General features: G+C 30.5%; 2 protein-coding genes across 2 annotated transcripts; both read left to right on the plus strand.

The window, feature by feature from the left end:
- The first annotated feature begins 206 nt into the window (after nt 1-206).
- Nucleotides 207-1,271, plus strand: LOC129975345 (gastrula zinc finger protein XlCGF52.1-like). The gene has a single exon (XM_056088407.1). It carries the CDS (start codon nt 207-209, stop codon nt 1,269-1,271), a length of 1,065 nt encoding a protein of 354 aa, XP_055944382.1.
- Nucleotides 1,272-18,593: 17,322 nt separating this feature from the next.
- On the plus strand, nt 18,594-19,889 carry LOC129976506 (gastrula zinc finger protein XlCGF52.1-like). The gene has a single exon (XM_056090112.1). The coding sequence runs from the start codon at nt 18,645-18,647 to the stop codon at nt 19,707-19,709; it is 1,065 nt and encodes a 354-aa protein (XP_055946087.1). The 5' UTR covers nt 18,594-18,644; the 3' UTR covers nt 19,710-19,889.
- Nucleotides 19,890-25,563: the final 5,674 nt, after the last annotated feature.

Raw genomic sequence — 25,563 nt, forward strand, 5'->3', positions numbered from 1 at the left:
ATATTAATTTCGCATTTACAAAATTAAAATTATTAATATAGTAAATTTATTTTTAAGTAATACCAATATTTATTTTATGTTTTTATTTGCAGATATAAAAGATTTTACGAAAGTAACCTGTTTTAATATATAAACATTCCCTTTGAAATTCTTCTGAGTGTCTAGTCAAGTTGGAATTAAGGAATTTCAAAATTTAAAGATTGAATATGGATAAAAATATTAAATACATTTGCGATACTTGCAAGAAGAAGTCCTCTATAGAGAAAAGTCAATTAAATACGTATTGTCGGCTTTTTTCGGAGGAATTTTTATACGTGTGTGGCATATGCTTGGATCCCTTCAACTTTGGGTACGAGGTGAAAAATACGCAACATTTAATCTTTTCAAGTGGTAATTCAAGCCAGTTCTCAGCTCTTCGCCCGAGTGAAAATATAGAGGGCCGCAAAACTTCTGAAACTGAAAACACAATCGGAGAAAGCAATCCGATGGATCCAACTGAAAAACCGTACAAATGTGACATTTGCCTTCGAAGCTACAGGACTCAATTCGATCTTCGACTCCATAAGAACGTACGCGATGAGAAGAATCCTTTTAGGTGCGAGGTGTGTGATAAATACTTTAGATTTAAATCAGTATACCAGATTCACTTAAAGAAACATTCCAACAAAAAACTTTATAAATGCAGTTTCTGCCCTGCGGCATTTAAATTTAAATGTAATCTTCGTTCCCACATGAACGTACATGATGACCAGAATCCTTTCAGGTGTGAATTGTGCAACAAGAGTTGTGCTAGTAAAAGAGAACTTGAAAGACACGTAGCCAGTCATTCGAATGAAAGAACTTTAAAGTGCCCTTTATGTCCTTCGATGTTTAAAACTAAAAATAACCTTACTAAGCATATGAACATACATAAAGATCAGAATCCTTTCAGGTATGAATTGTGCAGTAAGAATTTTACATCTAATTATGCACTTGAACGTCACATGACCAGTCATTCGAATGAAAGGCATTACAAGTGTAGAGTTTGTTCTAAGATGCATAAAACTAAAAAGAGCCTTTATATGCATATGAATGTACATAAAGAGCAGAATCCTTATCGATGCGAACAGTGTAATAAGAACTGCAGTTCTAAAAATAATCTGAAAATTAACATGGCGTCACATTCAGAAGCTAGGCCTTACAACTGTCACATTTGCTCTTTGTCCTATAAAACAGAATTTAATCTTATTCGTCACATGAAGATGAAGCATCAACAGGATAATTTGAAATGAAATGAGATTCGCAAAAAATATTCTAGAACTTCCAAAAACAGTATTCATATTAATTATTAAGTAACAGAATACTCTGCATTAGAATTTTTAATAAAATAGGGAAGTTGAATTTGGGAAATTAAATATTGTGCCTTTATGATAACTGTGATAATGCATCCTCAATCTTGAAGACAATTTTAAAAAGAAGTACTTATTTTTTTATTTGCATATATAGGATTATAATATACATAGAGTCAGTCATATGAATCATGTCCAGCAGAATTATTTGGATTGAAATAGGAAAAGTAGAGGTACTTTTTATTATACAGAGAATTTCCGGCTTATACAAGAACTTAAAAACAGGAAATAAGAGTTTCATTATAGAGCTCGAGGGATATTTCTTCTAAGTCTTAGTATTTAAAAACGTAAAGTAAAGAATTTTTTATCATCCTGATGAACATATTTATCGTGGCATTCTATCAATATAAAACTAAAGAAAAATAAAGAATATACAATGAATATTGCTCTAGCTCGCCTGATAGTGAAATTTCTCTAGTTTGATCAATTGTCATTTCTGGAACAAACAATGTCTTTTACATCTGATTTAAAAGATGTTTATATTCTTACTTTTTGAAGCCAGACAATATCAATTTTTAAAAATCTTCCTTGAATATTAACAACGAGTAATTTAATCAATCATGAAGATTTTATAAAAAAACTAGATATAGGAAATCTAGAAATAAGATATTTTTCGGAATTTGATACCATTAACTTTTAAATATTTTAAAAGAATAGTTATTTGTTTTTACAATTCTAATAACGATTCACATGTTTTTTTATAATAAATTTTATATATCTATATCTATTTTTATTTTACTTAGAAAGAAGTCTCTTTTGCCGTTTTATAAAAAAAAAAAAGAAAATTTGAAATTTTTATTTTATTGAATTTTATGAAAATTACTTTTCGCTTTATTGGATAAATCATGAGGGGGGGGGGATTTTTCCAGTTAGAATTCAGGCTCTTTAGAATACAAGAAAAAAATATTCTGAAGCAATAATTCTTACTCAATTTAAAGTTTCACAAAGTTTAGTTATCCATAAAATGTCTACTTCAATTAGCCGAAGTCATATTGGTTCTTTCTTTCTTTTACTCTTTCTGGTAAGTTTTTTTAATGAAACAATGGGCATGAAGTGACTATTTAATTTTTACTTAAAATATTGTTTCATTTTATAATTTTTATATATTGATAATTACACTTATATACTTATTTGTAATATAATTTTAATTCATAAGTTCATGCTCAACACTTATTCAATATCCGATAGTGACTCCGAAGTAGCAACTGGTTTTCTGAACATAAGAGTTTTAAGGCAAGGCTCTCTCGACTTTCTTTACTTCAGGAGCATTATTAAAAGACCACATCATTCATTCAGGAATATTATTTGTTTCCTTCGAAATCTATTCTTCTGATGATGTGTCTACGACTCAAGAGCATTCAGTAGAATAATTTATCAATTGTCTAGAACATTTTCTTCTTGGTCGATATAATTAGATTCTTTATCAGAAAGATATAATACATGCTTATTTCTTCAGGTATCTGCAACCAAATTTATCTTCATAGTCTGCACTACTCTTATCCATTATGGTAGTTTTTCTTTCGTAGAAATATATATTGTCAGGACAAATCATCGTACTAAATATTTATAAGATTGAAATGCCACTGCTTAACTACAATTTAGCCGTGTCTTGTACCTCGAAATTCCAAAGGTAAACAATATGTGATTGTGATTCATGAAATCAGCATAAGTAATAAAAGGGCTGCCGGATTCAATACACCAGAAAGTTTAAACCCAATTTTTTATCATATTGAATAGCAACTTTGGTCACATGATAAGTACAGCTCGACATTCTGCTGAATGGCTTGAAAAATCGACGACGAGCTGTACTTGCCAGAAGTTGATGTACTTTTTATATATGATTCATTTGCTTTTGTCAGTGCTTTTTCCCATCAGCAAAATCTGTTTAAAAAAGCATTTGTAAGAATATTGAAGGATTACAAACTTATAAATTAAAAGTAACAAAAACAAGTAACAAAAGTTTACATTTTTCATTAGTTATTGGGACACATTAGGATAGTAAAGGTAATGCAATTCACATATTTTTTGCTTTTCGTTGCATGAATTCTGAATCTCGATTTTGAATAATTTGGCTAGTTTTGCATATTAATTTTACATTTATTAATATACAATTGATTAATTATTTATTATTGTATAGCAAACTTTATTACTTATTATTATTTATTGTTATAAATCAGTATCTTTATTTTTGTCATTTTTTTTTGTCCGCTTTAAATCATTCTTAGTGTTGAAATGAGAAGAAGTTTTTTTTTCTTTCATCATTTATCCTAATTTTTATAACAGTTCAAGCACATTTGTCTAATAAATATTTAGCAGTTTCTGGACTACATTCACTAGCTATAAATCTAGTAAGATCCATCTATTCGAAGGCCTTTTTCAAAAACGTAATTCAAAGACATCATGAAGTTATTCCAGTGACAAATCGGCCAGTGTACACCGACAACAAGGCCTCTTAACCATAAAACAGTATCGCCTTCAAAGAACAAGTGGCAGGACAGAAAGACATTGAACTTGCCCTTGTAGAGAACTGGTGGAACTACCCACGCCTTTCCTCGACCAAATATACAAAATGGCAATATATTTTAAGACAAAAACACAGAATTGCTATTGAAAATCTGGACTCGTGGTTTCATGGTTGCTTCCGCGGCAAAGCGGAAGATTAAACTATCTCTTTTTGCGGGAAGCGGGAGAGAGAGTTCCAAGAGATGACAAAACGATGTATCTTTTTCTTTCTTTTGAAGGCATGTCGTAAAACGGATGACTAAAATTATGAGCCTAGTAGGTCAGCAAATAAATTCATTACATGAAAAAAATACCAAATTTAAAAAAATTAATTTTCTAAAAATAAGGGTTTTGTGTTGAACAATTTTTTTACCGCCCCTTGACTTGGGTCTTTTTAGAAACAATTGGCTGATAAGCTAAAAATCGATCCTGAGTGCGTTCTGTTAGTATATACACACGCACACACATATTATATATATATATATATATATATATATATATATATATATATATATATATATACAGTGGGTAAAAAAAGTTTCCGTACGGAAGATTAAAATAAAAATAAACTAGCATAATTTCCAATCTTTGCTTTTTATCTTTATAAACTACTTATATAATGTTAATACGAGTCTTTAAAAGGGAGTTTCATAATAAATTTCTCTTTTTTACAAAACTCAGCAAGTCCGTTTGCAATTTTTAAGATAAATGACGAAGTATCATGCAAAAAAAGTTTCCGTACGCAATATGCAAATTCCTCCTGGCGTGCTCTACAATTAATTCACAGTAAATATTCGAAGTTTGATGGTTTGTCAGAGTGAAGAATACGACATAACAACAGTTGTTTAATTCCAATGTTTCGCTGATCGTCTTAAAATGGAAATTCAGAAATCCATTCGTGAGTTCATGATTCTTTTGCAAAAAAATGGATTGTTTATGAAAAAATCAGTGAAATGACTTACAAACAAAAGTCTACAGTGCAGTATATTATTAAAAGTTACCATGATGTGTAAACATTTGAGGATAGAGATCGATCCGGAAGAACTCCGAAGTTAAATCGCTTGCATAAAAGAAATATCATATGTAAGGTGCAAGATAATCCCTCGAATTAGTGCACCTCAACTTGCAACTGATTTAATGGTTAATTACAATATTAAATTCGCATCTTGAATTGTAAGAAATGTCATTTAAAAAAATGGTTATAATGGATGTGCCCTTCTGAAGCCTGTTATAAATCTCTGCTACAGAAAAAGCGTCTCGAATTTACAAAGAAGAATATAAGCAAGCCTCTATCTTTATGGGAATCGGTCCTTTTTAGTGATGAATCAAAATTTAATATCCGTGGGTCAGATGGTAGAGTTATGATCTGTAGGAAATCAAAACAGCATATGTTAATTAAGAATTTATGTGGAATTGTGAAGCACGGTGATGGTTGTAATATGGGATGGGGATGTATAAGTGCTGCTGGTGTCGAATATTTATGTTTTATAAATGGAAATATGGATAGGTACATACATCTTGAGATTCTAAAACAAAACATTTTAACCAATGCAAATAAACTGTTCCTTGGAATGGACTTTACTTTTCAACATTACAACGATCCTAAGCACACCTCCAAGATTTGTCAAGAGTAATGTCTCTATCATGTTAAAAAACATCTTCTTAGCCCTCCCCAGTCTCCCGATTTAATCCTTAAAGGATATTTATTGGAAGAAATCGGTCGTGAACTAAAAAATGACACAAAGAACAAGGTGGAACTCAAAAGGGTCATTCAAGACATTTGGAGTAGTATTTTTCCAAAAACAACAACAACAACAAAAAAAAAAACTGATGGTGGTTATGCCACAATATTTGAGAGAAGTGATAAAGATCAAAGGAAGGCCTACCGATCATTAAATGCAAGTTGGTCAGCAAGAAAAAGGTTTTATCATGTACCATGTAAATACCGTACGGAAACTTTTTTGTTCCTTATTAGTGGCAATCTTTTTATTCTTTCAATTTAAGTATTTAATTTTCTTCATAGTTTTTCCTTTATGGTATTCTTAAATAATGAATGAAATTATGTTAAAAAATTTTTAAAATTTTCATTTTCATAACAAAATATTTTGTGCCAAAAATTAAACTTTTATTAACAGTCATAGCTGCGTACGGAAACTTTTTTTACCCACTGTATATATATATATATATATATATATATATATATATATAAGTAACCAATCTAAAGTAAGAAATAGTTTGAAAACGAAACAAAACAGTTTTGAAATCGCAACTAAAATTTATTACCTATTCAAACTAAAACCAAAAAAAGAAAGAACTTCATAGTATTTAGAGAGTGCAACTGCAGCTATTTCTAAAACACAGATGAATTGAAACAAAAGTATTAGAATCAAGTTAAAAGGAAAATCAAAAAAAAAACCCCCAAAAAAATTAAACCTTTTGCGTTTATTTATATAGAAGCCATTGTTCATCCTTTAAAAGTGGCAATGAAAAAATGCCCATCTTTTTCAGGTGCAAAGAATACAATTACTTTGGAGTCTTGCTTAAAAATCGTCTAATGTAACAGGGGACTTCCACTGGAGAAATTAAGGCAGTTGCTTATTTTTTGACTTTATTAAAGCCATTAAATAAATGGATTTTGTCCAAATAGGTGATTAATGAACAAGTATTCATTCTCTACATAAATGCGTCTTCACCAAATGCGTTAATCTGGCTAACTAAATGAATAAAAGTAGATGATAAAAAAATCTATAGATCTTTCACTTCATTACTCGGACTATAAGTTAGAATCCGAGTTTAACAGTAAGTGTGAAGTCTAAAGTATTGCAAAATCAATCCTAGAACAATCAGTTTAATTGCTACTAACTTAGAAACAGCGATTGAGCTGAAACCGAATAAAGCTTTAAAATGAGAGTGGAATGAGAAATAACATATTTCCTAGTTTGTGGAAGAAAAAGCAAATTTTGATCTCAACTTTATTTCTAGTCAAGTATCCAACTGATTCAAACTGCCAAAATAAATAGCAATTTCAATAAAGTTTAATATTTTTCTCAATCCAATTTCGAATTTAACAGTGGTCTCTTTTTACAGTTGAAAAATTCAATTTCATTCACCCTAGTTAAAAGATGCAGATTTACTCAGATTTTGAATCTCACTAGATAATTTTTTAGGGATAAACATTTCCATCTTTTGTTAAAATTGTTTAAAAACAAATTTTTTTGATTTTCATTCTATGCAAATCTTTTAAGAGAAATCTTTTGAATTCTTAGATGCAAGACTTAAAACTTATAACTCTGCTAAAAGTCTTAATTGTGCCTTATATATATATAAAAGTCAATAATAGGCTTCCAAAACAATTCAACATTTTTTTTTTATATAGTAAGAAAAATTCTTCGAATCCAAACTGATGTGGCTTGTTACTTTTTCATTATCTCACTGCCATTCAAAATCGTAAAAACTGGTAATATTTAAATTTATCTAAAAAAAAACATACTATTAAACCAATCGCTATTAAAAGAAAACCAGACTAAATGGATTTAATATATACAACAATTCCTTACTATGATGATTCGCACATTTATATTTGAAAAATTAAACTTTTTGAGCAGATGCACATATGTATTCACAACATACGATGGAAAATTCTCTCCAGTAGAGAAAAATTCGATTTTTTTTCATATCCAGTAATAAAGAGGAATATGCTATCATGTAATTAAAAAAAAATTCAAGTCTATGTTCCCCCATCTTATTTCTAAGAAAATTTCACAGTAATAAGCCTCGAATCTTCCAGTTCTAAATGAAGTTAGCACCAAGATATTTTGTTGAATCTTCTACATTTTTATCCGCAGCTTCGAAGAATACCTTCTCCTTGCCTCCCCACACTGTCATATCGGAAAACACTAGTTAGCTCATCTAACAAGGAATAATAGCCATTTTAGAACTTTTTATACTAAATATTCGAAGATTGAGAATAGTTTCATTCTTATTCGAAAGCCACAGGTTGAAATTCTAATGCGTCCTATAAACTTCAAAATAGTTCAAAACATTTCAACGGAGCAAGTGAGTTTGCTTTCAGGAATGAAAGGCAGAAAAGCGAACTCGATACAAAAAAAATATCAGCGGAATAAAGGAATTTATCTAAAAATTGAGAAAGGCAACAATTTTTACAATTTAAAAGTTAAATCTCTACTATATGTACTTTAACCATGCCACTTCGACGTTTTCCATCAGTAATTACAAATCAATATCTCCAATATAATAAATTTTATTTTCTTAGCTTTTAAACACTTCCCTTATTTTAAGAATGAACAGTTCTTTGAATAATTCGTTTCATTTATTAAATATCTAGTTTTGTATATAACATTTTATATTAAATTTATAATCATTTCATCTCAGAATATTTCTAAAATGTTCCGTTCTAGCGTTTACAGTTTTAAGAACTCCAGTATAGCTCTGATTTAGCCGAATTCCTCTGTTCAGTCATGCGTAATCCAAATTCGATAGAAATATGTCAGTGCACGCCTTTCATCAAACATCCGCTTACAAATTATGAAGTAAATGGGCGATACTCTTATATGCAATTAAAAATTTCAAAGCTTAAAAACTTTCAAAAGTGAGAGTTGAGCCAACTTTTTATTTGTACTATAATCGTCAAAACAAATTCTACGTTGAGTAATCTTCATATTTTAGACCTCTCTTCGAATCTGAAAGAATATTTTGGAATCGGGGGTCAACTTAAGTCAGCTTAGAAAAGGAATGAAAGATGGATGAAATGTAGTATATTAGGCTTGCAAAAAAATTTGGACTTACACCCAGTTTGACCGAAATTTGTCAATGGGTTTATCTGTACTTTAGTTCATTTGTATCGAAATACGATACTTCAAAATGCATCGAATTAGACGATGAAATAAGACCTAAAATTCCAGCTCTGTATGAAATTTTGGACAATTGTACCAATAATTAAATATATTTTGTCTGTGTATTGATATGATTACTCAAACGCAGATGGAAAGATTTACTCCACTGTCATATTCGCGCCAAAATGCAGATTTCAGAGTTTTTGGACTAAATTTTTGGTTATCTGAGCCCAATAATTCAAAAGAAACGAGCAAGACAAATGAAATTTAACACTTTGCCCTAAACATCAAAAAAAATAGGTCTTTAAAAAATTTCAAACTCACGTTGGTTAGATGCTGGAGACTCATAAGTTTATTCCATTCTCTTCATTAAACTACGAAATACGCCACATTGCAGAGTTATGTGAGAAAAGACAAACGGTCCGCTAAAAGCTAATGCTACTAAAACTGGCAACAAAAGTAATTTTGTGTATATCACCGCAGATGTTTTCGTTTTAACGCTGATATTTTTAGGATATTTTAGGTTGGAATGAAATCAGAATTAATATAATTTCCATATAAGAAGGATTCTCATCTTATAATCAAAATATACTGCATTAGATTAATTTATACTTTATAAATAGGGGAATAAGATTTCAAAGGGTTATAAGGGAAAACACAATAGAGTGAGGTGCTGCGTAAAATTTCAGTCTGATAACCGAAGCTAAATTTATTTTGTGAAAAAAAAAGGAACCTTAATTTTTAACAAAGTAAAATCATTAATAAGATTTAACTAAAAAAATAATTTTGAATCATAGAAGCTCCTAATTACTCCTAGTAACATTTAATAATTCCTTCGTAAAACTCCTAAGAAAATAGGAAAATTACTTACTCCTAAGAAATTTACTTCATTTTCCAACGTGACCCTGTGTCAGGAAGAATGAATGAAATTAAATTACAAATTCTACAAATTATATCAAATTTCAAAACAACTGTAGAAGCGATTGTAATAACTTATATTGGCCATCACATATCATTTTTAATTTGCTTCCAACTTGTGATTTTCTGACGGTGTGCATCAAGGAAAAAAATTTGTTGATTACAAATCAGATATTTTTAACAATCAAGTGAAGAGAACTACTCTGAATGTTGCCTTTATTCTGCTTCTTGCAGCATTTCTCAATTAGGCGTAATAATGATTTTCCCGCTTAAAGATAAAGAATGTATTACAATAATGAGGTATTATGATCCTTTTAAGTTACAATTTTCCCTTTCATTAAGGAATACTTCACGATTTCAGTTCCCAAAGGGTCCAATTGAAGCGACTTACCAGTTAACCAAAAGGGAGAACGATTTTTCGAAAAATAATAAAACCCTAGTCGTACAAAATTATAAAAAAGAAATGGAAAAACATTCAATTCAATTGTTTACCATAAAAAAATTATTACAAATAAGAAAAGCAACATTTTAATAAATTCTTTTTCCACAAGGCGAGATCTATATAATCCTACCACTTCACAGCTTCAAAAGTAGTATAAAATATAAAATAACATAATTTTTTAAATTATTATAAAATATACTACCATAAGCATACTGTTATGAATGACAAAAACTCACACAATGCACCAACCTCAGTAACAGCTGAACACACAACTTAATGATGCACCGTTATCAAAGAAATTTGCCAAAAAATATTGTGGAAGGAAAGATTGAGAAATCAATTAAGACTTTCGAGTTGACTATAGTTACGAAACAACAAGTGCTCCTTTTTTTCGCAATGGGAACTTTAAAGCAACTTGCGATTGATGAAGGAAAGAGATATGCTGCAGCAGTGTTAATTGTGTTAGAGAATGACTTCTATATGGATGATGTTCTTTCTGGTTCTGATTGCTTAGAATGTGCAAAAACGATCCAACGAGAGTTGATTGAGATATTGTGTAGCGGAAGGTTTTGACAAATGGTGCAGTAACACAGCGGAGCTTACATTAAATAAAGAATTATACCCCTTATCTTATGCAGAAGAAACCAAAGTACTGGCTGTTATTTGGAAATCTAAAGACGACCGTTTTGCGTTCAAAGTGTGGAGTGAGGATTTTGGTGTGACAAAACGACAAGTTTTATCACCCATAGTTTGTGTTTTTGATCCATTCGGTATTTTAGGTCCAGAGGTTACCAGAGCAAAAATATTTTTGCAGCGGTTATGAATATTGGAATTAAATTGGGACGATCCTCTTCCTACAAAGAAAAAGAACGAATTGTTATGATTTTCATCAATTTATCAACGGTATTAGATTTGACAGGTGTATATTACTTTCAAGCTTATATTTGATTGAAATACATGGCTTTGCGGATGCTAGCGAAGTCGCTTATGGTGCAGTGATTTACTTCAAATTGCATTCAAAGACTGGTGAAGTGTCTGTAAAATTAGTAACTAGTAAGTTCAGAGTGTCACCATTAAAACGTCTAAAAATTCTTAAATTGGAGCTTTGTGCAGCAGTTCTGCTCTCCAAATAAATAGTTCCGAGTAATTTCCGCCTTCAAATTGGATATAAGATACCATATGTTATTCTTAATCCGAATGTTCTGTAATGTGAATTTTAAGACCAATTTTACATGAAAAGTTTTTATTGCAGTTATTGCATTTAAAAGGATTCTACTCATCACGTGTTTTCATTTGGAGTACAAGATCTTTTTTCAATTTGCAGACTGAGGAGTAGACGCCACAATTATCAGTCCTCTCCCTGGAAGGTTTTTGCCTCATGTGTTATAAGAAGGAACTTGATTTCGAAATATTTGCCCCATAGTTTGGACTTGTAAGCCTGGAATTTTGCATGCTTGCACGAATGAAACGAATTTTTAAACAATTATATGAATGATAAAATGTATCACACACACCACACGAATAATTAATTATCTTTGTCCGTTATCATAAAATTAATGGAACAGAGTACAGGCATGAAAAAAGACACAAGTGAAGAAATTTGAGATTAGACACTACGGGTCAATACTCATGTATATAAAACTCTTTAAACAATCATATGGAGTACAAACTGTATTTTCGGTACTTAACCCCCTCCCCCTTTCCCCCCACTTCAGATGCAAAATTATCTCCCCGTCCCTGCCATCAACGAAAAGAATATTTATCAATGCGGAATAGAAATAGTGACCTTATTCACGGAAAGTGCAAGAGAAAAAGTTGTAAATACAGAAAAAAATACCTATGTAAATACATTCATATAATCAAATAGGCACTTCTAATTAGACACCTTTAGCGACCAGCTGGCTCGCTGTGAATAAAGATTAAATTCAATTTCAACTACATCGTTCAAATATAATTTTACGTATTCCATTAAACTCTCAACATTTAAAACTGCATTATTTAAGTTTTCCTACACATATTATGTTCAATGAACAGATGATCCTTTCTGATAATTCGTACTTATCTCATAATACCATAGCGTTATTAGCCGAATCGCGTATTTATTTTTCTGTCTTCTAAATTTGGCAATATTGTTGCTTCACTTTCTTATTTGTTTTGTAAAATACTGAAACCTTAACTAGTTCTTCTTTAGCTTATAATAATGGGGGGGGGAGAGATAAAGCATTTAATGAAAAATTAAAATAGTTTTAATTTTAGGAAAATAATATAATCTACTGTTGGACATTAGGAAAAAAAACAATTGAAAATTTCCAGAACTTTGGAAAAATTTCAATCACCTTTAAATTGTTACAGTATCATTAAAAAGATTTTTTTTTTTTTTTTCAAATTTGTAAGATGTATTTTTGTACAATAGTATTTTCATAAATTATCGCAAGAAAACATCGAAATTCAGCCTACTTTTTTAATACATAAAATTCTACTTAAAACTTTAAAAAAATCAACTCGAGTTAAACATTATAGCGTCAAAATATATATATATGCATATGCTGTAAGTCAGACGTTCTGACCTCCGTTCTAGAATGCTCCAGCCAGCGCACACGCAAATAGAGCGAGAGGCAGAAAAACTCACCCATTCATTCTTATCAGTAGTACAAATATCAGTTTAACCCTCCAGTTGCGTATCCAGAGATATCTGCGGGTTGGCAATCAGTCCATTTTCTGTGGCATCCCGCGTTTTTCGCCGTTTAGAGTGCTTATTTTTACGATTACTGATTTTTATTATGACATATTACTATCGTTGTAACATATAATATCACTTCACTTTCTTTGAAAAATATTTGAACTTATTTGTAAACATCGCATCTAAGCAGTGATTTTAAATAATTACGCAGCCAGAGGGTTAATCATGACACGAACTGAAGACTATAGAAAATAAAATTTCGTTCTTGGCTAATTTCACAAATTCATTGCACGTTTTAAATGAATGAATTATAATTGTGTTAAAGGTGGAATGTAATAAAATAAAAACAATAAAAACGTAATACAAAATTCTTGCTTAAAGAAAAAGATAAATAATTTTTACCTAAAACTATTAATTCCTCAGAATAAAATTTCATATGAGAGGTAAAATAAATACCCAAAGGAATGAATTATCTCTGCATTTGTAGCTTATCCAATTGTATCTGACTTAAATTATTGAATTTTAATTGGATAAATTATTTAAAAATAGAAAAATATCTAAATTATTCTCATATGTGGATCAATTTATATAACTTACTTCCTACTGAAGGTCAAAATTTAGAGAGATAAACTGTGAATAAATGTGAAAATAATTCTCATATAAAAAAAATTCGCGTCATTCAATTGATTCGAACATACCATCAATCGATAAAACAGCATGAATTTTATATGAATTTGTTGAATAAAGGTCTGTACCTTGAGCACATTCTACTAAACTATGACTAGACAATAAAGTCTCTAACAGAAATATTAAACATTACGATCTGTAAAGTCATTTTTAAATTAGTTCTGAAAAACATGCTCCTGTAAGTCATTTCTGTAAGTCATTCAATTTCTATTCAGAGCATTCATAAATGCTGCGTTACAACAATCATTTTACAATGATTGCTGTGAAGGAAATTAAGACTGACTTTTATCCAGAACGGATCATGCTGTTAAAAAAATGAATAGGGATAGTTGGAAACAAACAGGATTCGAGGAAAAATTTATTCTCAAGGTTGAAATTTGCTTTAGCTTAGTGATATTAAAGTGCCTTTTCGGAAGGAACACGACGACTTTTTGAGACGGACATCGTAAATTTGTACCCCGTTCATATGTCGACTATATTAAATCGAAGTAATTTGAACAAATAGAATCAATAGTTATGATCATCTCGAATTTTTCTTGCGCTCTTATTTATTTTCATTTATTCTTATTTTTCAGAAGGAAACAGACATTCTAGACAGACTCTGAGTGCTATGGAAATATTTGAGCATCAAAAGTTTAATTCAACTTATATTAATTTTTTATGTCATCGTTGTTAGTAATTAGAAAAAAGAAATCATTCACTATATTGAGATTTTTTTTATTGTATGCGAATAATTATGCGTTTCGTTTAACTTTGTTTAAATATACAATGCTAATACGAATATATATATTCCTTCCTTATTCGTAGTACGTTCGTACGGTATTCGTAGTACGTTTTTATTAATTCAATCTGTTTTCCAAACCACTTAACCCTCGAAATGGATTCCAATGATATACATGTCCCTCAACTGATATCAACATGTCTTTGATTTCCGAAAACTGTGAAAGAGACGTGCTAATACATTTGCAACATATTTAGAAGAAGAACAAGGATTTGGGGATGCACTTCATAATATATAAACGTTATCAGATGAGGAGGACATCAACTGATGTAGAAATATCTAAACTAAATAAGTACCACATCAGTAGGATATGTTTCACCTTAATCTCGGTTTATTATACAAGTTCATACAAGATATTTTTTTTCTATGTGATTATGTTTAAAAAATAATTCTCTATTACTACAAATTAAATAACCAAAGTAAAGCGACCACATTACTTATCCATTCGGTTACTCTTTCAGCTACAAAGGGAAAAAATTACTCGACATTAGCAGGGAATATATAATGAAATCTTGACATGAATATTTGTGCGAAATGCATGAAAACTAGCCACTTAAAGAATGCGAAAAATGAAAGGCCAAGGAGACAGGGAACTTTTTGAAATTCGTTGTCTTCTTACTTGAAAATTGTTATCGGCTTTTGACATCAAAACAATAGATAAGAACCATGTTTTAGATAATCGGTTCTCTTCCTACAAAACGTGGCTTCAATAAAATTGCAATTTAAGGATTCCATTTTCCTAGAAATTAAAAGTTTAATTGATACAGAAAAATCCAATATCGTCAACACAATCTTAAATTTCACCGAATAAAACCCGACAAGATACTTAAATAAATAATTCTCATAAATCATGGTTTTTATAGAGGCAAGAGATTATCAAATCGTGTGTGGGATTAATAGGTGGAAATCAAAAAAAAAAAAATTACTTATGTATAACAATTTCATTTGCAATAAGAATATGAATATGTAATTTAAAGGATTTTAAATTCTTTGGTATATTACTATATGAAAAATAAAATTATATGCAAGGCTAGATAAAATATGTAACGAATGTAAAAAGCCGATAAGAGATGATCAAAGTTTAGCACATTTTGTTGCATCAGTTTCTGTTATTATTGCAATTACAATCATTGATGTGTGACTTTGACTGGAAACTTTTCATTCGTAGGTTTATGCATTCATTCAACATTTTACGATTGCTTTCAACAAACTGATTTTATTCAAAAAATAAAACGGCTAGAAAAGGCAGGTGATTCATGTATGATATTCAGCTTATTATGGGAATAACTCGTCATCTATATCAGCTGAGGAAAGTAATTGATATGCAAAAGATATGATTGAAATAACATGAAATATCCAGGGTCACATTTTCAGGCATTTTAATGGGCCCTTATAAAAATCATCTGTATGAATGTATAACTGCAGTTCCTATTACACATTTTGCATCTGTAAGGATTCTGCTCTTTCTATACGTTCATATGCACAATAAAGTTATTTTTTAGTGTTAAAATTCGAAGAGCACACCACACACTTGTAATGTCTTTCATTCGAATGACTGGACATGTGACATTCAAGCTCTCGTTTTGAAGCACAATTCTTTTTGCGCAATTCATACCTGAAAGGAATATGGTCTTCATGTACGTTCACGTGGGCAATAAGATTACGTTTAAATTTAAAAGCTATAGTGCAAAAACTGCATTTATAACGTTTTTCGTTAGAATGTTTGATGAAGTGTCCGTGGTAGTATGTTTTAGATGCAGATTGCATTTGACACACCTTGTATCTAAAATCATTTTTCTTAATGTGCATGTTCTTATATCGTCGAATTTTTGTTTTAGTTTTGTACGTTCGTAGGCAAATGTCACATTTGTAACCAAATTAAAAAAATATATATATATTATCAAGTTTAAAGCCAAAGAACCAGAAAGAAAGATATAATGAATCCGTTCTGAAGAGTTGGAAAAAATATATAGTTGGGAAAAATAAATTTTATTCTTTATTTTGCAATATTGATTGACCGTCTTCCAACCGGAAATTTAGCCACATACGCACAGAAATCTTTCATCATCAAACAATAGTCCTCTCAAATCATCGATTTTAATTCCTTATTTAACATTTTATTTAATTTAATTTGAAAAATTACTATTTAAAAATAGCAATTTCTTCCATGAATATCTTACGGCTTAGAATATGGATTCACTTCGATTTCGAACAAAAACATTCTGAAATAAAAAACGCAAACGGAATGATTCATTTTTAATTGGTGATATAAACAGCTTAATTGACTGATGTAAGCAAATTCAACAGCAGTTGTTGAATTGACAGTGAAAATATCACAACGGAAGAAAGATTTTTCTTTCACTTACTCTAGCATTTCAATGAAAAATAAAATTACTGCTTTTGCAAAACGGCCAACACATCCTACTAATTGATTGGTCACTCATTTTCAAAACCAGAAATTCATCGAACAATCCATTAAAATTATATTATCATTTCCTTGACATAAACAATTACGAAAATCATCATCAAAACCAATTCAGTGGGATCTCAAGACAATTCTGATGTACTAAAATGAATTAATCCTATTTAACTTAACCCATTTATCTGTTTTGCTATAAACTCATATATAGCTAAACACAAAACCTGTGAAATGATTAATCAAACATGGAAAATTGTGCAAAGCAAGACTGAAACAATATTAATAGTTCCAAATATGGTCAGTATTTTATTCATCTCAAAAGTATGAAACTTTCACTTCGTTTAAATCCCTTCAATAGAAACTTACAACTAATAATGAATGGCTTCTAAACCAAAATACATCCCAAAAAGGCAGAACCAGTAATGCGTCATCTTACTGCTTCGTTCTCTACAGTACCCCCACGTAAGATGAAACCTCAAGGCATATTTTTTGTGTGAGCATAAATTATAGGTATCCAAAAGGCATCTTAAATCGAGAAATCATGTGAACTGCAATCTAATTCAATTATATTTTTGAAACCAAATATCCGAAGAAGAAAAAATAATATTAAAATCATCAAAAAATGAATTTGTCATATCCATTTTAAACATTTCTTAATTCATTTCAGTTATCCCAAGAAATGAAAACAAAGATTCTTTATTCAAAAATTCCTTTTAAATAATATGGAAAAGATATTTAAGTGGCAAATTGAAATAAAGCGAACTGAGTGAGTATGCATCGTAAGTAGAAAAGAAATCAACTGATATTAAAGGCAGGAAAATTTTAGTCAGATTATAATGTAACAGGACAAATCAACAGTATTTTATTTAATCTGACTTCATTCTTTAAACTTTTTAGTGATTTTATTCTTGTTTGACTGAAGTAGTATTAATGTTATTTGAAAATGATTTTAAAATATATTCCAATATAATAAAATCATTTACCTGTGTCTGATGAATTTTATCCCAATTTGTAGCTTTAAATATGCAGGTGAGATTTTATATTTATGTATTTCTGAAAGAATATTAATAAACTTTATTATAATTGCGTAATTTTAAATTATTCTTTATTTTTTAATATATATTTTTCAGACTTTTAAATATACAAATGAATATTATTCGAACTTTAATTTTATTTTTTAGAAAAAACTCTATCCTTAGATATTTGTAACATTCTTGAATTTATTTTGATCGCCTTAATATTATAAATTAGTAAATATTATAAATGAAACAACATTAAAAATTACCTTTTCATATCTATGGTAAATAGAGTCTGTATATTATAATCTATATGATCAAAAAAAAAAAATACTTCTATTTTTCTCAATAAGACTCAAGAATATCATTAAGTATTTGAATATTCAGCGCAAATTCCTTTAGAGAATTGTGCACATATCATAAGGGGTTTTTCGGAGGATTAAATGCACAAGCTTACATGTAAGTACTATTTTTACAATTAAATGTTGAATAGCAATGAGATAAAATTTACTCTTTGACGATATATTGATTTCTTGGAATTTAGTGTAAAAATATAATAATAAACGATAATCAGATTCATTTATTTCAGATTCATTTCAGGAAATAAAGTTTCTTAATGGTTTAAAAAAAATCTGTGTAGGCTCAGTTTTTCTTTCGCAACTTCTCAACAGCAAATAAATTTTACTGTTTTTGTACAATTTCGCTCTTTTTATGTAATAAATTATTGAGAATTTAAACAGATATATTTAATTGTTTTAAATTCATTTTATTATAAAATTGGATTAGTTTCTATATAATGGATAATGTAGAATAATATCAATATTTTATTTTTATTTACAGCTATAATCAAATATAAGAACGCAGACTGTTCTGACATTTAAACATTTCTTCTTTCATTCACCGAAAGTGCTATATTTGTTTGAATTCAATAATTTGCAGACATAAAAACAATCTGAATATGGAGAAAGAAGCTACATACATTTGTGATAAGTGCAAAGAAAATGCAGATGCTAGTGAAAATAAATCAAAAAATTATGAATGGGTGTTTTTATTAGAATCCTCATTCCTGTGTGCTAAATGTTCAAAAGACTTTCACATAGGATTCAGAGTTACGGATAAGATATCATTCCTTGATGCATCAAAAAATTCAGCGCATGAATTAGTTGCCAAGCCGAGTGAAAGTGTGAATGCCGATGAAGGTTCCAGAAATGAAGACAGAATTCAAGAAAGCCAGCCAGTCGAATCAAAGGAAAAACCACACAAATGTGATGTTTGCCTTCGAACATACAAAACCAGATCAGGTCTTCTAAGCCATAAGAATGTACACAATGAGGAGAATCCTTTTAGATGCGAGTTGTGTGATATGCAATTTCCATCTAAAGCAGATTACAAAGAACATTTAAACAAACATTCCAATGAAAAACGTTATAAATGCAGTTTTTGTGCTTCGGCCTTTAAATTTAAAAAAAGTCTTAAGGCCCACATGAATATGCACGATGACAAGAATCCTTTCACGTGTGAATTGTGTAAAAAGATATGTGTTTCTAAACACAAACTTGAACGTCACTTGTCCAGTCATTCGAATGAAAGACCTTTCAAGTGCTCTTTATGTACTTCGATGTTTAAAACTAAAAATAACCTTACTACGCATATGAACGTACATAAAGATCAGAATCTTTTCAGGTGTGAATTGTGCACCAAGAGTTGCGCTACTAAACAAGCACTTGAATGCCACATGTCCAGTCATTCGAATGAAAGACGTTATAAGTGTGGACAATGTTCTTCGAAGTTTAAAACTAAAGGTAGTCTTATTGTGCATAAGTACGTACATAAAAAGCAGAATCCTTACCGGTGTAAAGAGTGCAATAGGAACTGCTGTTCTACAACCAGTCTCAAACAGCACATGGCGTCTCATTCCGATGCAAGGCCTTACAAGTGTCATATTTGTTCTTTGTCCTACAAAGCAAAATCTAATCTCACCGTTCACATGAAGAAGAAACATCAAGAGGATAATTTGGAATAAAAAGAGAAAAGCTGCAAAAACTGTTTTTTCCCCCATGATTAGAGTTCAGTTTTTGTATCAAGTAAAAAAACACTCCTTGAAAGATGTTTTTAGCAGAAAAGTGAGTTTAATTTGACAAGTTGTTATACATCGTGACTTTTTTGACGGAAGTGATGACCTTTCCTGAAATCGGCTCAATGATCCAAGAGACTGCTTTAAATTTCAGTGCTCATTTTATAGTCATGTATTAAATTATAACACGTGCATATAGTTATAAAATATAATCAGCAGCATCAATCACATAATAGATCTTCATTTGTGTAAAATATTCAGCACGAAATAAAAATGTTATAAGAAAATGGTAAGAAAACATTTTTTTGCAGATTTGCAGAGATATTCTTTCTCTTCTGAGAATAAAGATAGCATACTTGAGAAATTTTCTTTTAATCATCATGCTACAGGGTTTTTTTTTCCTAAAATAGTATTTTAATAATATAAAACTAATAATCAAAGAGATATCTGTATAATAAGAATTTTGAGCACGTACAGTTGTGTCATTTGTGCAGTATGATAGTCATTTATGAAAGATATAATTTTCGTGGAAATTGAGGTTTGACATGTGAAAATAAAATTATTTTTAATTTTGAAATGTGAGTAATATGAAAGTTTTATATTTATTTCCAGTTCATGAAGAGTTTTGCTTTAATTTCTGTTTTTAAAATTTTTTAAAACCATATTTTTGGTTTTTAACTACTTTACCTGAAAGAATGGTTTTGAATTACTTTCAATGAAATCTAATCAACCAAATTTCATACTGAATAAATCTTTCGAAAGTTTCTAAAAATAAATTCCATAAATGCATATCTATTTTTAATTAATTAAAATATTTCGTTTTCTTTTTTATACAATTGAAAAAGAGATTTTTATTATTTTGCAAATATTAAACTTAATTTTCTTTTCCACATCTGACACACGAGTTTTTGGGGGGCCCAAAAGAATGCAGGAAAACGTGACGCTGATATATTTATGCAATTTAAAATCATTTTGTTTATATATTGGTAAAATACAAACTTCCCTTAGTTGAAATAGTAAGAAATGAAAATACAGCACATAATAAGATAAAAACAAATGCCTTATATATAATATTTATTATTTCTTTATTCTCTAATCAGAATCAAACGTCTAAACCACGTTTAGACGTTTGTGAACGTGCAGTCCGACAAACGGACAACCCTTTGGCGTATTTGGCTCCAGATTTGAAAAGCATATGTTAAATCTGGGCATCAAATATTACTAATTTAGCGTTCTTCGTTTTGTTATAATCGTAATAATATATAAGCCACAGGACTGACAGATTTCCTCTGAATGCATTTCGTTCAAAATTTGATAGACATTTAAAACTTTGAAGTAGACAAGATCATATACAAAATTTCACCCATCAAGCTGAAAACGCATTTGAATAATTATGTTCACTCGTAGGTGAAATATTTTAGAAAAATATATTTGACGGATTTTGGGAGATCTAAAACGTAGTAAAATAGGGAGATCGATATTTTTTAAAAACTATTATAAGTGCAAACTATAAAATTATATTTAAACTATTATATATAAACTATATTTTTTAACTATTATACATTAGGGCTAGACACCCCATCAACCCATTCTTAATTGATTGACTGCTGACTTTTCAATAAGTTGGCACGATTTTATCATGTTTGACAAGCAAAAGTACATTAATCTTCAGTCTTGCTGAATATTTAACTATTGTGTCGTACTTTAAACAGTACGAGGCCGAGATAACCTGATTGGTCGGGCGTTGGATTCACATCCGTTCGGTTGCGAGCTCGAACCCTGCCGGACGAAGACCCTCTGTGTGACTGATGTAACTATGTAATCCATGTGTATGGTATAAACTGTAACCCATGTAACTCCGTGTATATGCCATAAGTTTTTCGTAGCCACAAAGTTGTCCAAGTCGAGACAATACCACTGGAGGTATTAGATCATCGGTGATTGTTCTTTGATTCAGGTGTAAATTACGATCTGTGAATGAAATGTATGAACAAAGTCCGCACCCTGAAAAGGGCTGTGACGCTTGAGTAGATGTATTCTGGGCCCTAGATGGCGCTACTGAAATAAGAGACACTAAAACTCGGCTTAAAATCGCCGCCTTCGTCAGCTGGCTTGCTTATGAAAAGTGCCAAAAGCAACAACACAATAAAAAGTATCCAGAAGCTGAATCGAATTTCCAAGTGTTACAAATAATGCTCACAACCTGGGAAATGAAATGTAATTACCCATTTTATTAAATTTTAATAATATAGAATATATTAATTGAATATAATTAATATTTTGTAGTTTTTTCATGCTCTGTTAAGCCAATCTTTCTTTAGGAATCTGTTTTATACATAAAAAAAATTAATATTTTGAAAAAAGCTGATATAAATAATTTATATACCTTCTCCCTACAATTACCCTTTAAGCTTTATACATGAATTTAGTTTTATACCCTTAAAACCACAAAGACGACAGAAAAATTGAAATTTCTTCTAAATAAGAGATTGAGAGCTATTGAAGGTATTTGTATATTTGTCGTCAGGCTTTGTCACGTGTCTTTTAATCACCGACTTTGTGAAATGTTTCTTGAAATTCTCTACCTACGAAATATAATCTTCATCGTCCATGTTTACAAGACTTCGTATTTTGAGATTTTTTTTCCTTGTTTAACACTTTCATTGCGAGGGACGAGAAAACTCGTCTTCCAGGAACATTCGCTATTCTCGAGGGATAACTCGTCCTCTACTCAAGGGTTTTATGTATTATTGCAGCGTCTTATATATAATTATTATATATAAAAGAGAGCGGCGTGGACTCTTAGTGCAGAGGGTGGGAAAAAGGTGTCTCATTGCGGCGATGAAAGTGTTAAGAATATATGCATACAGATATATATATATATATATATATATATATATATATATATATATATATATATATATATATATATTTTGGCTTCAGTACTTTGGTCCGTTACATGATACACGATGCTGTAACAGAATTTTGTATTTAGCCAATTATTTCCCACCATTGTAAAAGAATATGCATGCACATTTCTTGCTTCAGATTGTCAACTGGCCATGCGGTAACGAGAGGGTTACATGATAACTTGATGCCATGCATTTCCAATTCCTATTAACTATATTTCCAATTCCATTTAACTATTCCAATGTGGTCCCATAAAGTAATTAAACTTCCTATTTGATGATTTTTCTCCTTATATCAGAATAGATGCGTGCACATTTATTTATTTATTTTTGCGTCAGTATTTCGGTTGGTCACATGATACACGATGGTGTAACAGAATTTTTTCTTTAGTCAATTATTCCCCAGTATGTGTAAAAGCATGCGCATGCACATTTCTTGGCGTCGGAATCCAACTGGATGTGCAATAACGATAGGGTTGCATGACAATTTGATTATTATTTCAATGTGACAGTATAAAGTTTGGTTTGGTTTGATTATATTAACGTCCCGTTTGAAGCAACACTAGGGCTACTTTGGGACGGACCTCGTAATTTTGAACCGCGGTCAGATGACGAGGATGACACCTGAGCTCGCACCAGCGGAAGAACGTTTGGCCATGACGGATTTAACGTGAAACAGACCCCCTTACACGACGGTTCTTCGGTGGAATCGGGTCACGAACCTGAAACTCTCTGGTTTAGAAGCCGAGACCTTACCACCAGGCCACCGCGGCCCCCAAGAGACAATATAAAGAAATAGATATTGAATACGGTTCACATATAAGCAAACGGAATACACTCGGAGCTTAATGATTAACAGCAATGTAACATGGTATAATTTTTTCCTATTATTGTTCCTTAATGTAATAATTACATCACAAATGTATATATTTGTAAAGGTTTATTGTAAATATAATTGTAAAGGATTTCTTATTTCATTTTAGCCAATTGACTGCAATGATCCAAAATATTATTTCCCCTGCAAGAATTTCGTTTTATAAGCAAGAAATGACAACAAATATAATTTATCTCTTAAAGAAGTTTTGATTTTAATGATTTAGCAAATAATTAATACTAGAGATGTATTATTTGCTAAATGTTGAAACGTTTCCATTCACAGTTTCAAAAGACTGTTTAAAAAGAAGCCGCCTTTATCGATTCATTCCGTGAAAACTATTTTGAACTTCCAATAAATCAAGAAGTACAGATTTATAACTCTGACGAAAATTAAATGAATGCCGAAATGGCAAGTGGGGAATGTAGGGCCCGCTATTGAGGGGGACCCCTACATGATCAAGAACCGAAATAATGTTCTGAACAGTAATAGCGGGATGAAAAGAATAGAGGAAGCAATTTAACTGGAACAATCGATGGGTTTGCAAATATACGAATTTTACAGATATATTGCAGATAGTGCAAATGTGCAACATATTATAAACATAAAATACCGGCATTTACCTCACCTACTAGATTAAATTGCATATATTACATTGATAATTCATACTATAAAATGTTTAATTTTGTTATATCTTATCATGTTCATGCCAAGGAAATATGCCAAGTATTTGTAATACCTAATTGGCTAAGTGCCAAGATTCTAGAATAATTTTTTCTAAATCCTCATGCAATTTATTTGTCTTTTAATTTATTGTGACCCCCTTCCAACAGTAAGTATTGTAATTTTGTTTGGATATTTCATAGTTTATATGCCGTCGTCATGGCATAGGGGTAATGCGTCTTCTCCATGATCTGTGGATCCTGGGTTCGATTCCCAGTTCGGTCATGGCTGTTCTTGATCTGTTCTATCTATGAGATGTGTGAATGTGCCCCCCCCCCTCGTAAAAAGGGACAATGCAAGCGATATGATGCATGAGCAGCAATATCGTAATCTTGGCCCTAGTTGGCACTACTAAAATAAGAGACGCTCCCTCTAGGCTTAAATAGCTGACTTCGCATCAGCGGGATTGTCCATGGCAAATGCCATCAGAAACAAGAACAACAAAGTTTATTTTTTTTTTTTTCTGTATCTACAAAACGGTTGAGAAATTCTACAAAAGCGTCTAAATATTACTCTTACACCAGTTTGCGACACTCGTTGGGAAGCCTCAATAGATACGGTTAACGCAGTTTATGTACAGTTTAAACAAACTTGTTACCCTAGAAGAATTTATTGATGCAAATAATGGCGGTATCTGAAGCTAAAAGTCTATTGGATTCAATAGATGAAATGACATCTTATGTTTAACAGTACAGAACCATACTGTTAAGCATACAATACTGTCAGAAATTAACACTATCAATAAACTATTTCAAATGAAAACAATTGTTCTCGACTGGGATAATTTATTTGATCAATAAAATTTAAACTGAAATCCAAAATTTGGAATAAAATTTAATTCATTTTTAGATGAAGCATGTATTTTGAATCTTTCGGAACATTTTACTGAATAACGAATTCGAGAAATAAAAAGAGAGATTATATTTCGAAACAGCAGAAAATGAAATTATAGCAAACCCGGTTGAGGAATTTAAATGCTATTTTTTTAACTCTGTAACTGATATTGTTATTCTAAAGATAGAAGAAGTAAAGTATTTCAAAGTATTTCAAATTCATGACTGATATAAAAACTTTAGAAAAATATACCAAAAACGTGGTAACATTTATAATAACGATGAAGATGAAAATCTAATCCAAATAATTGCTTTGTGATGGAATTTGATTTTGAATAAAAGGGATGTAAATAACGCTGAACACGTATTGCAATATATATTAATTAATACTTATAAATGTATTAACTGTGTTAAAACTTTTTCTTATATTGTCAGTTACTATAATAAATTTTGAGCGCTCTTTC

The sequence above is a fragment of the Argiope bruennichi genome, chromosome 7 (assembly GCF_947563725.1).
Source record: "Argiope bruennichi chromosome 7, qqArgBrue1.1, whole genome shotgun sequence".
NCBI classification, from domain to species: domain Eukaryota; kingdom Metazoa; phylum Arthropoda; class Arachnida; order Araneae; family Araneidae; genus Argiope; species Argiope bruennichi.